Source organism: Alosa sapidissima, chromosome 12, assembly GCF_018492685.1.
Source record: "Alosa sapidissima isolate fAloSap1 chromosome 12, fAloSap1.pri, whole genome shotgun sequence".
NCBI classification, from domain to species: Eukaryota; Metazoa; Chordata; class Actinopteri; order Clupeiformes; family Clupeidae; genus Alosa; species Alosa sapidissima.
This window is the reverse complement of record NC_055968.1, coordinates 31955447-31967777: the sequence shown is the minus strand read 5'-3', so window position 1 is coordinate 31967777 and position 12331 is coordinate 31955447. Positions and strand designations below refer to the sequence as shown.

At 41.8% G+C, this 12331-nt stretch overlaps 1 protein-coding gene across 4 annotated transcripts in view; it reads left to right on the top strand.

Moving 5' to 3' along the window:
• The first annotated feature begins 234 nt into the window (after positions 1 to 234).
• The window catches only part of LOC121724834 (retinal-specific phospholipid-transporting ATPase ABCA4-like), a 54476-nt gene continuing 42379 nt past the window's right edge, over positions 235 to 12331 (top strand). For 2 of the 4 annotated variants that reach the window (XM_042111683.1, XM_042111682.1), the window contains exons 1-9: positions 235 to 307; positions 711 to 830; positions 1334 to 1427; positions 2151 to 2292; positions 3006 to 3145; positions 4503 to 4630; positions 6168 to 6365; positions 8503 to 8592; positions 10504 to 10744. In XM_042111683.1, coding sequence (XP_041967617.1) covers positions 765 to 830; positions 1334 to 1427; positions 2151 to 2292; positions 3006 to 3145; positions 4503 to 4630; positions 6168 to 6365; positions 8503 to 8592; positions 10504 to 10744 — 1099 coding nt within the window. In that variant the 5' untranslated portion in view covers positions 235 to 307; positions 711 to 764. Of the gene's footprint in view, positions 308 to 710; positions 831 to 1333; positions 1428 to 2150; positions 2293 to 3005; positions 3146 to 4502; positions 4631 to 6167; positions 6366 to 8127; positions 8325 to 8502; positions 8593 to 10503; positions 10745 to 12331 lie in introns of those variants that run through there. The other 2 variants (XM_042111684.1, XM_042111686.1) reach the window with 2 other exon arrangements.

Genomic DNA, 12331 nt, shown 5'->3' with positions numbered 1-12331 from the left:
GGCACAGAGCCGAAAGGTGAGACTCGGTAACACTTTACCCAACATTTCTGCAACTAAACGTGAAGATACTATGTAAAGCAAGCAGAAGAGTTACTACTATAACAGTTCTGGAAGCGTATATTATTTCTCTGTAGTTTTCCCAATTTGACCATGTTGATCTGGAGATTACAGCAATCTGATTAGTGGTTTCACCTGCGCGCTACGCTGCGCGAGTTTGTGGATCTACCATTTGTTCGCAGTTATTCTCCTCTTCATTCTCGTATAAACTCTGTAAATGTTGAATAACCCGGACTTCTTTTATTCTGAGGTAAGTGGATACATTAGGTTTTAGCCTTGCTGTTCCGTTATCCTACTTTAGACAACCTGAAGGGGGAGGGTATATGCAACGTGAGTTTAGACCTGTAGTGGTGATTAGCCAACGTCTAATGTGCGCTTGTCATTGAAATTTGAACACTATTAAAGCATATGTTTATTTAATAATTTAGTAGGTCGATATATTAATTATAGTGCATGTTAGCGTATAAAACGTGGACTAAGATTCTGTCTTACTTTGTGGCTTAATAATAAACCATACAACAACATATACAGTAGGCCTAAAAGTTATGTTTCAATTGAGTAGTATGGTAGCGTTGTCCTTTTAATCAGTCTTTTCAACGAAGCCCCGCATTATGAGGAAACTTTTTTGACATCAGTACTCTGACATCCTACAGGTCCCTCCCCACGCTAAAGGCCCCAGAAGGGGTTGAAGCTGCGCAGGCGCAGCCATGACTGTCGGCAGCCAGATACGCCTTTTGTTATGGAAGAACTGGACACTCCGGAAACGTCAAAAGGCCAGTGATCCAATGCGCATTTACAGCCTCGGGGTCTCTTGCACAGTGAATAGATGGTTGCTTCAGTGAAGTAATCCTCATAAAATAAACTGTTTAAGAACAATGTGTATTGATTTGTAGACCTAAATTAGCTATGAAGTTATATAAAATGTTCTCATGGTCAATGGGTAACTTTATACATTCATTAGAATTTCTTCATGTTGGACACGTGAAGGCAAATCCAGCATTTTAAAAAATGTGTCCATTATTTACTGTCTATACACGCTATAATATACTGCCATTGTGCAATCACACTGTCAGTCAACACTTAATTCCACCTGCTCTCCTCACTATTCGTTTCTGGAGGTTTGCGTTTAGACCTAAGAAGGTTTTAGGCCATTTTACAGACTTCTGTATCACCCTTTATCTGTTTTAATGTCATCATTGGTGAAAACATAGTATTCAGCTTATGTGCATTAACAACATTGAATGTGGATTGTAATGGGGCTTGTTCGTGTTCACAGATCCGCTTTGTGGTGGAGATCCTATGGCCAGTTATTTTGTTCATTGGTCTGGTTTGGCTGAGGAAAGCAAACCCCTTGTACCGCCAACATGAATGTAAGTCGTTAAAGTAGTTTTTAACAGACTGTTTTTCACCACACATTTTAGATATGTTGTACTGCCAGCATGAATGTAAGTCAGTGATGATTAAATGATTAGGCCTATTTGACCAACAGCGACAGTGTAAAAGCTTTTTCTATTAATAATCATGCATGCCTACATCTCTACTCTGCTTAAGCAGTTCTATTGCAAGATTGTCATCTAAAGTAGGCTGACTGACAGCAGACAGATTCTCAATTGATAATTGGTCTGGAGATTGGTTCATTTCCTATTTCCATTGGGATGTAACCAGTGGTGAAATTAAACTTACATCTTTCCAAGAAACAAGAAGTAGGCTAAAGCAAACACATCTTTCCTGTAAACAAAGGCTTTACTTGCAGTTGTTTACTCAAGTTTTCAGTTCTCTCCAAAAAGGAGCTTGTGGTATTCCAAGCTAATAGAGCTATTCCCCAACAGATCAGCATCCAGCTTGGTCCTGCATTTTGTCAGCTAAAACAGCATGTAACTTGGGTGTCACAATTGACCGACTACATTTCTCTGAGCTTGTAGTCTTAGTCACAAATGAGAGATCAGACCTTATTTAACACAGTGCTCCAGTGAGAGAATTGGCAGACGGATCTGTGGAACAAATTAAAATGTGCTCACAGGTTTGTTTGGGTTCACGCAGGCCACATCTAAAGTCTGTAATCCCCATTTCCTTGTTTTGTGTGATCATCGCAGGTCATTTTCCAAGCAAGGCCATGCCCTCCACTGGAATCCTGCCGTGGATTCAGGGCATTTTTTGCAATGCAGACAACCCATGCTTCCGACACACTACACGTGGAGAAACTCCTGGTGTGGTGTCTAACTACAACAACTCTGTGTAAGTCTTTCACATAAACCACCATTGGAGTCACAGAAATAAAGTATTGCGACACTTGTAACTGTACAGTGTTTCTAATGTTTGCTTCACACACACAACACACACACATACACACACACACACACACACACACACATACACATTTATAGGCACCTCTCCTCTGTGTTCTCTTCAGTGTCATGGTTTTATATCATTCAGGGTTCCTTTGCAATCAGTGAATGTTTGTGAATTTAAATAAAACACGTCAAGACCTTGAATGTTGTTGAAATGAATGTTGTTGGACATATTAGAGATATATTTGGATCATTAAAGGTGCTTGCATTTATGTATTTTTTGTGATGGAACAAGCAATAGACCACATAGTTAGCCAAAACAACCTTGATCTGTGTCTTATGCCTTGTTGAGTCCTTGAAGAGTTTGAAGGAACCAGGCCTGAAAAATTCTTGAAAACGGCTTTAAGTTTGGTGTTTAAGAAGATTTCTCTACAATGGAGATCAGACATCTTTACCTGCTTCTACATTGCTTACTTGTGCAATATTCAGAACAGCAAGGCTTGTTTTTGCAGCAGGCTTATGTTTTTTTTGTTTTGTTTAGTTTTTTGAAGCATATAGGGCTCAAAATGGCCTTCTCATTGGTTTCGATAAACTGTTGTCCTATGGTCTTTATATTTTTACCTGTTCTATGTTCCATGTTCCATGTTCCATTCCCTTCAGTCTGGCTCGGTTCTACGCCGACTCACAAAAGCTGCTCCTGAATGACCCAGAGTTCCAACAGCTGGGCCAACTGTGGGGAGAGCTGTCTGCCATGAGTGACTTCATGGACACACTGCGCAGCCATCCAGAGCGTGTGGCAGGTAAACACACACACACACACACACGCAAGTTGTATGCACATTATCATCAATAGGCTACAGATACATTTTTTGACACATTCATACACCATAGCTTAAGTTGTTATAAAGCAACACCAATGAGTTTTTTGTACCTTAAAATCATATTTCCAAAATCGTTTCAGTGGTTCAGCAACTCGTGACAGGGTGAACGGCACTTCTGCATTCGCTTCGCGGCCCTCTATCGGCTATAACTGCACTATGTACATTTGCCAGATCGGGTAGCGGATCTGTAGTTTGAAGGAATGAGAGATAAGAAACTACAAATTGACTTGCTTCTGATGTCGCAATACATCATACTTTCATAAAATCATGCAACATATATTCTACCTTGTCTGTGGAAATCGTTATTTCCAAAGCCGGTGCTGGATAAACAAATAGCGTGCGTGCGACAGAGGGAAAGTTCTTTGGTGTTGCTTTAGCACATCTCTGTGTCCAGATAGGGACCACACAAGTTTGTCTTGTTTCCTTTTTAAATTTGTTGCACAAAATGTGTTGAAAATAGCACAACTTGTGTTGAATCAACACAACTTGTGTTGTCTTTTTAACACATCTCTGTGTCCAGATAGGGACAACACATTCCTTTTAAGAGTACATCAACATTCTAGGAACCATTTAATACCACTGGTATTGTCATAAACATTGGACAATAACCTCCACCATCATCAAACATGTTCTGAATGCCTTTTCAAAAAAATCTGATACCGCATGGCGCAGTCCACTTTACCGTGATCACAGAATTCATAGATTACCCACCTCTGATTTTACCACTACACCTCTGACTGTAAAGGAAGGTTTAAATGCAGTTTTTTTACTCAATTTCAATGTAAATGCACATATTTTCCATTTAATACCGATGCCAGCAGTGCAGTCATGTGTTGTGATTAGTTCCTGGGTTTATGGTGATTTGGAAATGTGCTTGAATAAAAAAGTTTGCCAGAGTAAATTCAAATGTGCTCTAAGATTCGTCTCGTCCCCAGTCTAGGTTTTGACTGTGGGTCAGTCCAGACACTGAGCAAACTGAGGATACCGTAACTTAGCTAATTTTCTTTTCAAACCTCTTCAAAAAGAATAGTTTTTTCATTATTTTTGTCTATAGCATCAAGCATTTTGATCAGCCACTTTTTGTACTATGGACCCTTTCAACAAGGTAAACAAAAACAATGCTTGAACGTTCTATTTGGGCCCCAATCTACTTCCTCTGCATTAAGATAACATATGGAATGTTAAAACGGAAGTCTTGTGGGGCCAACTATGATGCTGATAATGCAACTCTCTTGAAAGGGTCCATAACTAAACATTTCCTGTATCTCTTCTTTAGGCCGCGGGCTGAAGATTGAGGATATCCTGAAGGACGATGAAACCCTCACGTCTTTTCTTCTGCGAGATGCTGGACTCTCTGACTCAGTCGTGAACCAGCTGATCAATGCCCTAGTCAAAGTGGAACAGGTAGGGAAGGGAAACTCATCTGATGTATTTGTAAAACTGGTACCCATGTTGCCGTGGAGCAGACTATTGCTGGTGTTGCGAGGCGGGGACGGCCACCGCTGATAACAGTTGGGTGGCTCGTCCAGGATGGACTTGTGTGTTGTGTGTCTTGGTTTGTTTGCTAGAGCTGGTGTATAGCAGGTTGTGAGCTGCAGAAGGCCCTAAGTGCAGTGAACCCCATAGACAGTCAAGAACGGTGGACGTCCTGCCCCGTAACAGTGGTTTGCTGTGGTGTTTGGTAAAATAGAATAGAACAGTGATGATGTGAAGATTTTAGAATCTAGCTCATCCAGGGTGGAGCTCCAGATGTACTCTGATGATTATATAAGGTGTATAAGGAAAAATGCTGGGTCCTTAATGCCTGATTGATTCAGAGACCAGATCTATTGATAGGGCAGATAACTATTAGCCTGGCTAACGCCAAACCTCATCTCATTGAGATGGGGTCTGGGAACTACATGTAGATTTTCTCATATTTGAAACATGGTTTACGAATGCCCAGAGCTGTTTATTGGGCGCTACGAATGTCTATCATATGCGTCTATACATGGCTTATAACCACTTCGGTGTGTCGTCATCGTCTTGCTGTCCCCCCTCCGTTCTGTGATTGGTTCCTTCGTTGAGGTGAAAACGAAGTCCATGAAATCCAGGCTGCCTAGCAGCGTGAATAAAATTGCGCGCATAAGGCTGCATGGGAAAACCCAGGCTAGATAACTATAACGCTTTTCATGATAGCTTTGTATACTGTACAACAGAAATCCAGCAGGAGTCAGTTCTGGCTTGAGTTTCACACAGTCTTTAACCTCTGCTCTTAATAACTCACGTTGTTGGAGAATACTGAAGCTGGCTAAGCAGCCGTCTGGCTCATCTGTTGAGTTTGGCATAAAGGAACACATTATAATGATAGATAGATAGACAGACAGACAGATAATCAGAACTGTCTTTATGTAAATGCATGAAATTTTAATGTTAATATATATAAATAGTGGCAGTTATATTTACTGTCATTCCAAATTATTATTAGAAAAATCTGTCATATATGGTGGTGATTAGAAGTGGGTTAGTGCTTTATTCTTGCACGTTCATAGAGACAGTGATGTGGTTGTTTAGCATAGATAGACCATCAGACAATTAGCTGTTTATCCATTGACACCTGTAATGTGAATGCAGTATCATCACAGACAGGCATTTTTTTTTATCCTGTGGAAGGAGACAATCTAACATGATTGCTTTAAACTTGGTATGTTATTTTCTAAACTGACATCACATATTTTCTCTAGTGATGAAATAGTATGCCTAACACATGTATCTCACAGGTGTGGAAGGAGTCATTTATACATGTAGCTGGTCCCATCCAAACATGTGATTGGTTATGAAGTTATGACATACAGTCTTTAATGTACTGAAAGACCTGTTATGTCCTCTGGTTTGGTTTGTGATGGGGTAGTTTGCGTATGGCGTGCCGGACCTGACTCTGGTTTGGTTTGTGATGGGGTAGTTTGCGTATGGTGTGCCGGACCTGACTCTGAAGCAGATCGCCTGTAGCCAGGAGCTGTTGGAGCGCTTCATCATCTTCCCGAGCCGCCGCGGTCTCTACGGTGTCCGCAACGCCATGTGTGCCCTCTCACAGGTCCGCTTGCAGAAGATCGAGGACTCCCTCTATGCCAACGTGGACTTCTTCAAGATCTTTCGTTTGGTGAGTGTTGTTGGTTGCTTGGCTACACTTTTATGTCTTTCCATCTTTCTGTTTAGTTTCTCGATTGTCTCTCTGGGATAATGGCTATTTTTGAACATCATTTTGAAACAAAAACAAATTTACCAACAGAGCAACTTGTATGACCCAGACTCATAGTAGTCAGTAGGGGGTCATCCCTTGTTCCCCAGGTCCTATGTTCCCCGCTCGGGGTTGGATTAGGGTTAGGGTTAGGTTTTTATTTTAAAAAGGGTCCTATGTTCCCTGGTCCCATACAAAGCGGGGAACATTGGACCCAGGGAACATAGGACCCGGGGAACATAGGTACACTCCCGTCAGTAGGAGGGGATGAAAAAAATTAGTTTCATTTAACGCAATAGAAAGACACAATCAGCTATACTGTTTGATTATGGCTCATTTTATACTGTATGGAATATATGTTCTTGTAGTGATCAAATTGTGTGTTTCAAGGTAAGGTTCTTTGTATTCTTACAGTGCTTCAATAAAGTAGAAAGGCATTGTATAAGGATTCTTTCTAAGTATAAGTATATATACTCTTTTGATCCCATGAGGGAAATTTGGTCTCTGCATTTATCCCAATCTGTGAATTAGTGAACCACACTCAGCACACAGTTAACACACAGTGAGGTGAAGCACACACTAATCCCGGCACAGTGAGCTGCCTGCAACAACAGCGGTGCTCGGGGAGCAGTGAGGGGTTAGGTGCCTTGCTCAAGGGCAACTTCAGCCGTTCCTACTGGTCGGGGTTCGAACCGGCAACCCTCCGGTTACAAGTCCGAAGCGCTAACCAGTAGGCCACGGCTGCCCCATTCTGACCAGCCATTGTACAAGGATACTGACCAGCCATTGTATAAGGATTCTAACCAGCCATTATATAAGGATACTGACCAGCCATTGCATAAGGATTCTGACCAGCCATTGTATAAGGATACTGAGCAGGATATCCTAGTGGCTGAGGAAAGGAAATCCATATGAAAAATCCTGTAGCACAGAGGAGACTCTTCAGAGGTAACTTCCATCTAAAAGTTGGCAAGTGTACCAGAGAGGACAGGGGGCAATAGTGGTGACCAGAGAGGACAGGGGGTAATAGTGGTGACCAGAGAGGACAGGGGGCAATAGTGGTGACCTTTCTGTGAACTTGAGGAATGTATTTTCAGCATGCACTTGTTGGCACATGCTTCTAAAATTGATTGACACCTGAGTTTGATGAAAATAGCTATTTTTACTTTCTGCAAGCTGACGTAAAGATTTCTAGAAACCCTCTTGGCCCTTATCACCAGTTGGTGAACTCTCACAGAAGCAGAGCCTCCAGACTTCTGTCTGTTTGTTTATGTTTTTATTTGCAGTTCTCTTGCTAAATGCTAGCTCTGTATTCTACCTCTGTCGACTCCCATCAACTCTTTGTGCGTCTGTGTAAGACACTCGGTGGGGGCAAACGCCTCTGGTGGTGCCTGAGGCAGTAGGTAAACAGGTCTCACAGTTAGTTCATGTTAGGCAAGACAGCTGAGCTGATGTCATCTCTGCTCTAATTTCACTAACAGGCTTAGACAGGCCGGGCAGGCCACTCCCCGTCCCCACCCCCACCCCCACCCCCACCCCCGCCCTGTGGCGCTGGTCTGCCCACTCTGCGCTGCGGTGGGTATAAATAGCCCTCACATGCCCTCCTGAGCCCCGAGGGTGAGGCCTAGCGGCTCCTCCTTAGCTCACATTTAGCATCCCTGCCTCCTCCTTAGCTCACATTTAGCATCCCTGCCTCTAGTTAATGTGCGGTGCCACTGGCAGGTGATTTGGCCCATGCTTGGACAAATCCTTTGAAGTGTCAGCAAATGGCCCATTGGCTGGAAAACCAAGCTGTTTCTGACTTTATGCTAAAAATGCTGATGTCAAATGAGCAGAAGACCTCAGTCATGACTCTTATGTAACTTTATTAATAAAAGCAAAGTTGAGTATTGTGTGAATTAATTATTCAACTATTCAATTATTAACTGGTCCTCCACAAGAGGGTTGTGGGGGATTTTTTTTAAAAGCTGAGATGCCCACTGATCTCTCTCTCTCTCTCTCTCTCTCTCTCTCTCTCTCTTTCATTCATCCCTCTGGTTTCTCATTGCCATACTCTCAGCTTCCAACTGTCCTGGACGATGGCACCACTGGGCTGGACATGGCTCACTGGGGTGTTGTGCTGTCCTCCGTATCCGACAAGGTTCAAGAGGTAAGGATGACGTCAGAGAACCTACTCATTCCCTTTTTTTCTTTCTTTTTACTAATTTTTGGGACCAAATTTCTATCTCTATTTCAGTCAGTATGATTCTGTTGCCTGTGTCTATAGCAATACTTCCGTTTGTAGCATAGGTAGTGCATTTACATTTGAGCCCTTAATTTAATTTAAATTATAGACAGAGTGCAAAGTTAAGCAATGAGGAAACATTAACTAAAGGTAATCTAATTTCATTTCTTAATTTCATATTATGAACAGTGTCCAAGGTCGGTGCGGTTCAAACCACCCTGTGAAAATGTAAAAATACACTCACAGTGCATAACCAACCTGCTGTAGACAATGTATTAGCATGTTAGTGAGCCTCTTAGAAATTAGAATTAGCTTAATATTCGACTAAAATGTCTCGGTGCTGCTTTAACACTTTAAAAACATTGGGTGGACAGAAGGCAGGGTGCACACGTGTCAGCGAGGTAGTACTGGCTGGGTTCCTTGGAGATTCATTGGACACCACCACCCGTTGGACAATTCCCAAATTTACTGGTTGTATTTTCATCCCTGGGATTACAACTGGGTCACCTGATGGATTTAGTTGGCAGGTCCGGTTTTGATCAACAGATGTGGAGCAGTTAGGGGATAAGATCCACAGCTTGGTTTGATCTACAGATCAACAGATCAGCAGTCTGACATTTGCAGTTTAAACATAGCGATGTCAGAGATGGCGCAGGAAGTCGCGTTTGTTTATGTTTATGTTTATATTTGGTTACACTTTACTTGACAGTATCGACATAAGATTGACATGACACTGTCATGAACATGTCATAAACAAGTCATAAACGTTTATGACATAATGCTTCTGTTATTAACTGTCATTCTGTTTTTGTCATAACAAATTAGGATTAGGGTTAGGGTTAGGGTTCATGTGTCATGACAGTATCATGTCAGTCTTATGTCGATACTGTCAAGTAAAGTGTTACCTTATATTTAAATTTATTGACAGACACTTCTTTTCCAAAACAACATACATTATATTTTGACCAAACGAAACACACCACAGAGGTATTTGACCCTTCCCTTCAGTATTTGTTTTTGTTAGAGGGACAGGCTGCCCCTACATTGTTTGTTTGCAGTTTTCTGAGCCTGGGCTGCCTCCATAGAGTTTTTTACAGTGTACTCACAGAATGGGCAGCTAGTCGTAAGTAGATGATTGCTGAATTGCTTCAACATAATCCACATAGTAAAGACTCAACCAAAAGAGACGGATATATTATCTGTCTGTTTACTTCCAACATACCATAATTTCCCAACTATACATTACACTGCTGCTTATACATTGATTCTGCAAAATTTCTTTAGCTATGAGGTTAATACACGGGGGCAGTTAATATGGAATTCATATATTTTGTTTCTTTTAACTTGCATAAAATACTGCCCTGCGGCTTATACACAATGCGGTTAATACACAGGAAATTACTGTATCATATCTCTCAATCATTCAATATCTCTTTCTTCATCTGCTATTACTGTATCTCACTCTCTTTTCCAATCTCTCTGTATCATTTTTTCTCTCTATCACTTCCTCCCCCTCTCAACTCTCTAGTACTGATACAGTTATATTATGGTCTGTCATTGAAAGTAATAGCTAATAAATTAAACAAATTTACCCAAATTAATTTTCAAATATATTCATGACCTTCGCTGTTTATTTTTACATTTGATCAAAAGATAATCAATAAAGCCTTTTTTCTCAATCAAATGTTGGTAGTTTGTAGTCTTCTCTGGCATGTTGTATGGCAAGACATGGACACTGAACATCAAGTGTTTTTTATGTTGTTTATTAATGCATGAAACACTTCTGAGCTGGGATATATCAGAACTTTTGTAACAAGTTCAAATCCCTTCTTGCAGCTGGCTCAGAGAAGTAGTTCCCAGGACCTCCTGAAGGTGCTGTCCCCGCTCTTCCAGTCGGAGGGTCCGGCCTCCTTCGGCCAACTGATGCGGATCGTGTCGGACCTGTTCTGCGGATACCCTGAGGGAGCAGGCAGCCGCGTAATGTCTTTCAACTGGTACGAGGACAACAACTACAAGGTCTTCTTGGGCGTCAACAACTCCAGGAGTCACGACAACTATGTCTACGATGACAGCTCCAGTGAGTCACTGTACATTCTTCTAGAACATTATCTCCACCACGACATCTCTGTCAGTCTTCTAGAACATTATCTCCACCACAGTCTTTCTGTCTCTTTCTCTCAGGGACTGTTTCTCAGTCTTTCTTTACTCCTACAGTATATCATGTGCTATCCCACCATCCACGGGTGTCCCTGTCCCCTTTTTAACTGTGGAGAGTCAGAGTCATTGTGTGCATATCCCACCTATAGATAGATAGATAGATAGATAGATAGATAGATAGATAGATAGATAGATAGATAGATAGATAGAATTTCCCAGGGGAAATTCAAGGTAGCATACAGACAACACACACATTCACTAACAGCAGTAATTAAAGTAATTAAAAGTATATAATACAAAAAACACAACTAAGCAATAAGGACAGTAGAAGATAAATATATACTAAATACTAAATATACTAAAATACAAATTATACTAAATAACACTTAATCTAATCAATTCTAAAAAAACAGTATCCACATAGTGGGTGATAAATCAATCAAGATGTGCTTGCAATGACTGAGGCAGGGACTGAGCCTGTGATTCTCTGTGCAATAGGTAAGTTAAGGTGCTCTGTGTGAATGAGTGTCATGGTGATGGTGCAAATGAGTAAGTCAAACAGTGCAACAGTGCAAGAATAAAGTCTATATCTATATATATATAACTATATTAAGGAAGGTATAAGTGTGGTCACAGTTCGGCTGTGGCATGGAGGGAGGGGTTGTGCATATGTGCTAATATAGCACGCAAACAGTGAGGCAAAAGACAGTGGTAAAAAGTGGCTAGTGGACAGACAGTTCAAGACATGGAGGTGGTGAAGAGGCAGACAGACTATGCAGAGAAGTCTATTTCTCCTCTTCCCTTAAGTGAAGCATTGAACAGTTCAATGGCCCTGGGGACGAATGACTTCCTCAGTCTGTCTGTTGTGCAAGGCAGTGAGCGAAGTCTCCAGCTGATCAGGCTCTTCTGCTTAACAATAGTGCTGTGGAGTGGGTGACACTCATTGTCCAAGATGTTGATCAGTTTGTTCAGGGTCCTTTTGTCAGATATTGAAGTGATGCACTCCAGTTCAGCTCCCACTACAGAGCCAGCTTTCCTTACCAGCCTGTCAATTCGCCCCACATCCTTCTTCTTTGTGCTTCCTCCCCAGCACACTGCATAGATGAGGACGCTGGCCACAACAGACTGGTAGAACATCCTGAGGAGCTTGCTGCACACACTGAAGGAGCGCAGCCTCCTCAGGAAGTACAGCCTGCTCTGCCCTTTCTTGTAGAGTGCGTCAGTGTTGGCTGACCAGTCCAGTTTATTGTCCAGGTGGAGACCCAGGTACTTGTAGGTGCTTACCACCTCGACATTGACCCCATCAATGGAGACTGGTAGCAGGGTGGGCTTAGACCTGTGGAAATCCACCACCATCTCCTTGGTCTTTGAAGTGTTGAGTTGGAGATGATTGAGTTTGCACCATTGCACAAAGTCCTCTACCAGTTGGGCCAGGTACAGGACAAAGTACACTACCATCATTTCCCAACTATTATCCACGACTTATACATTCATTTCGCAAGATTTC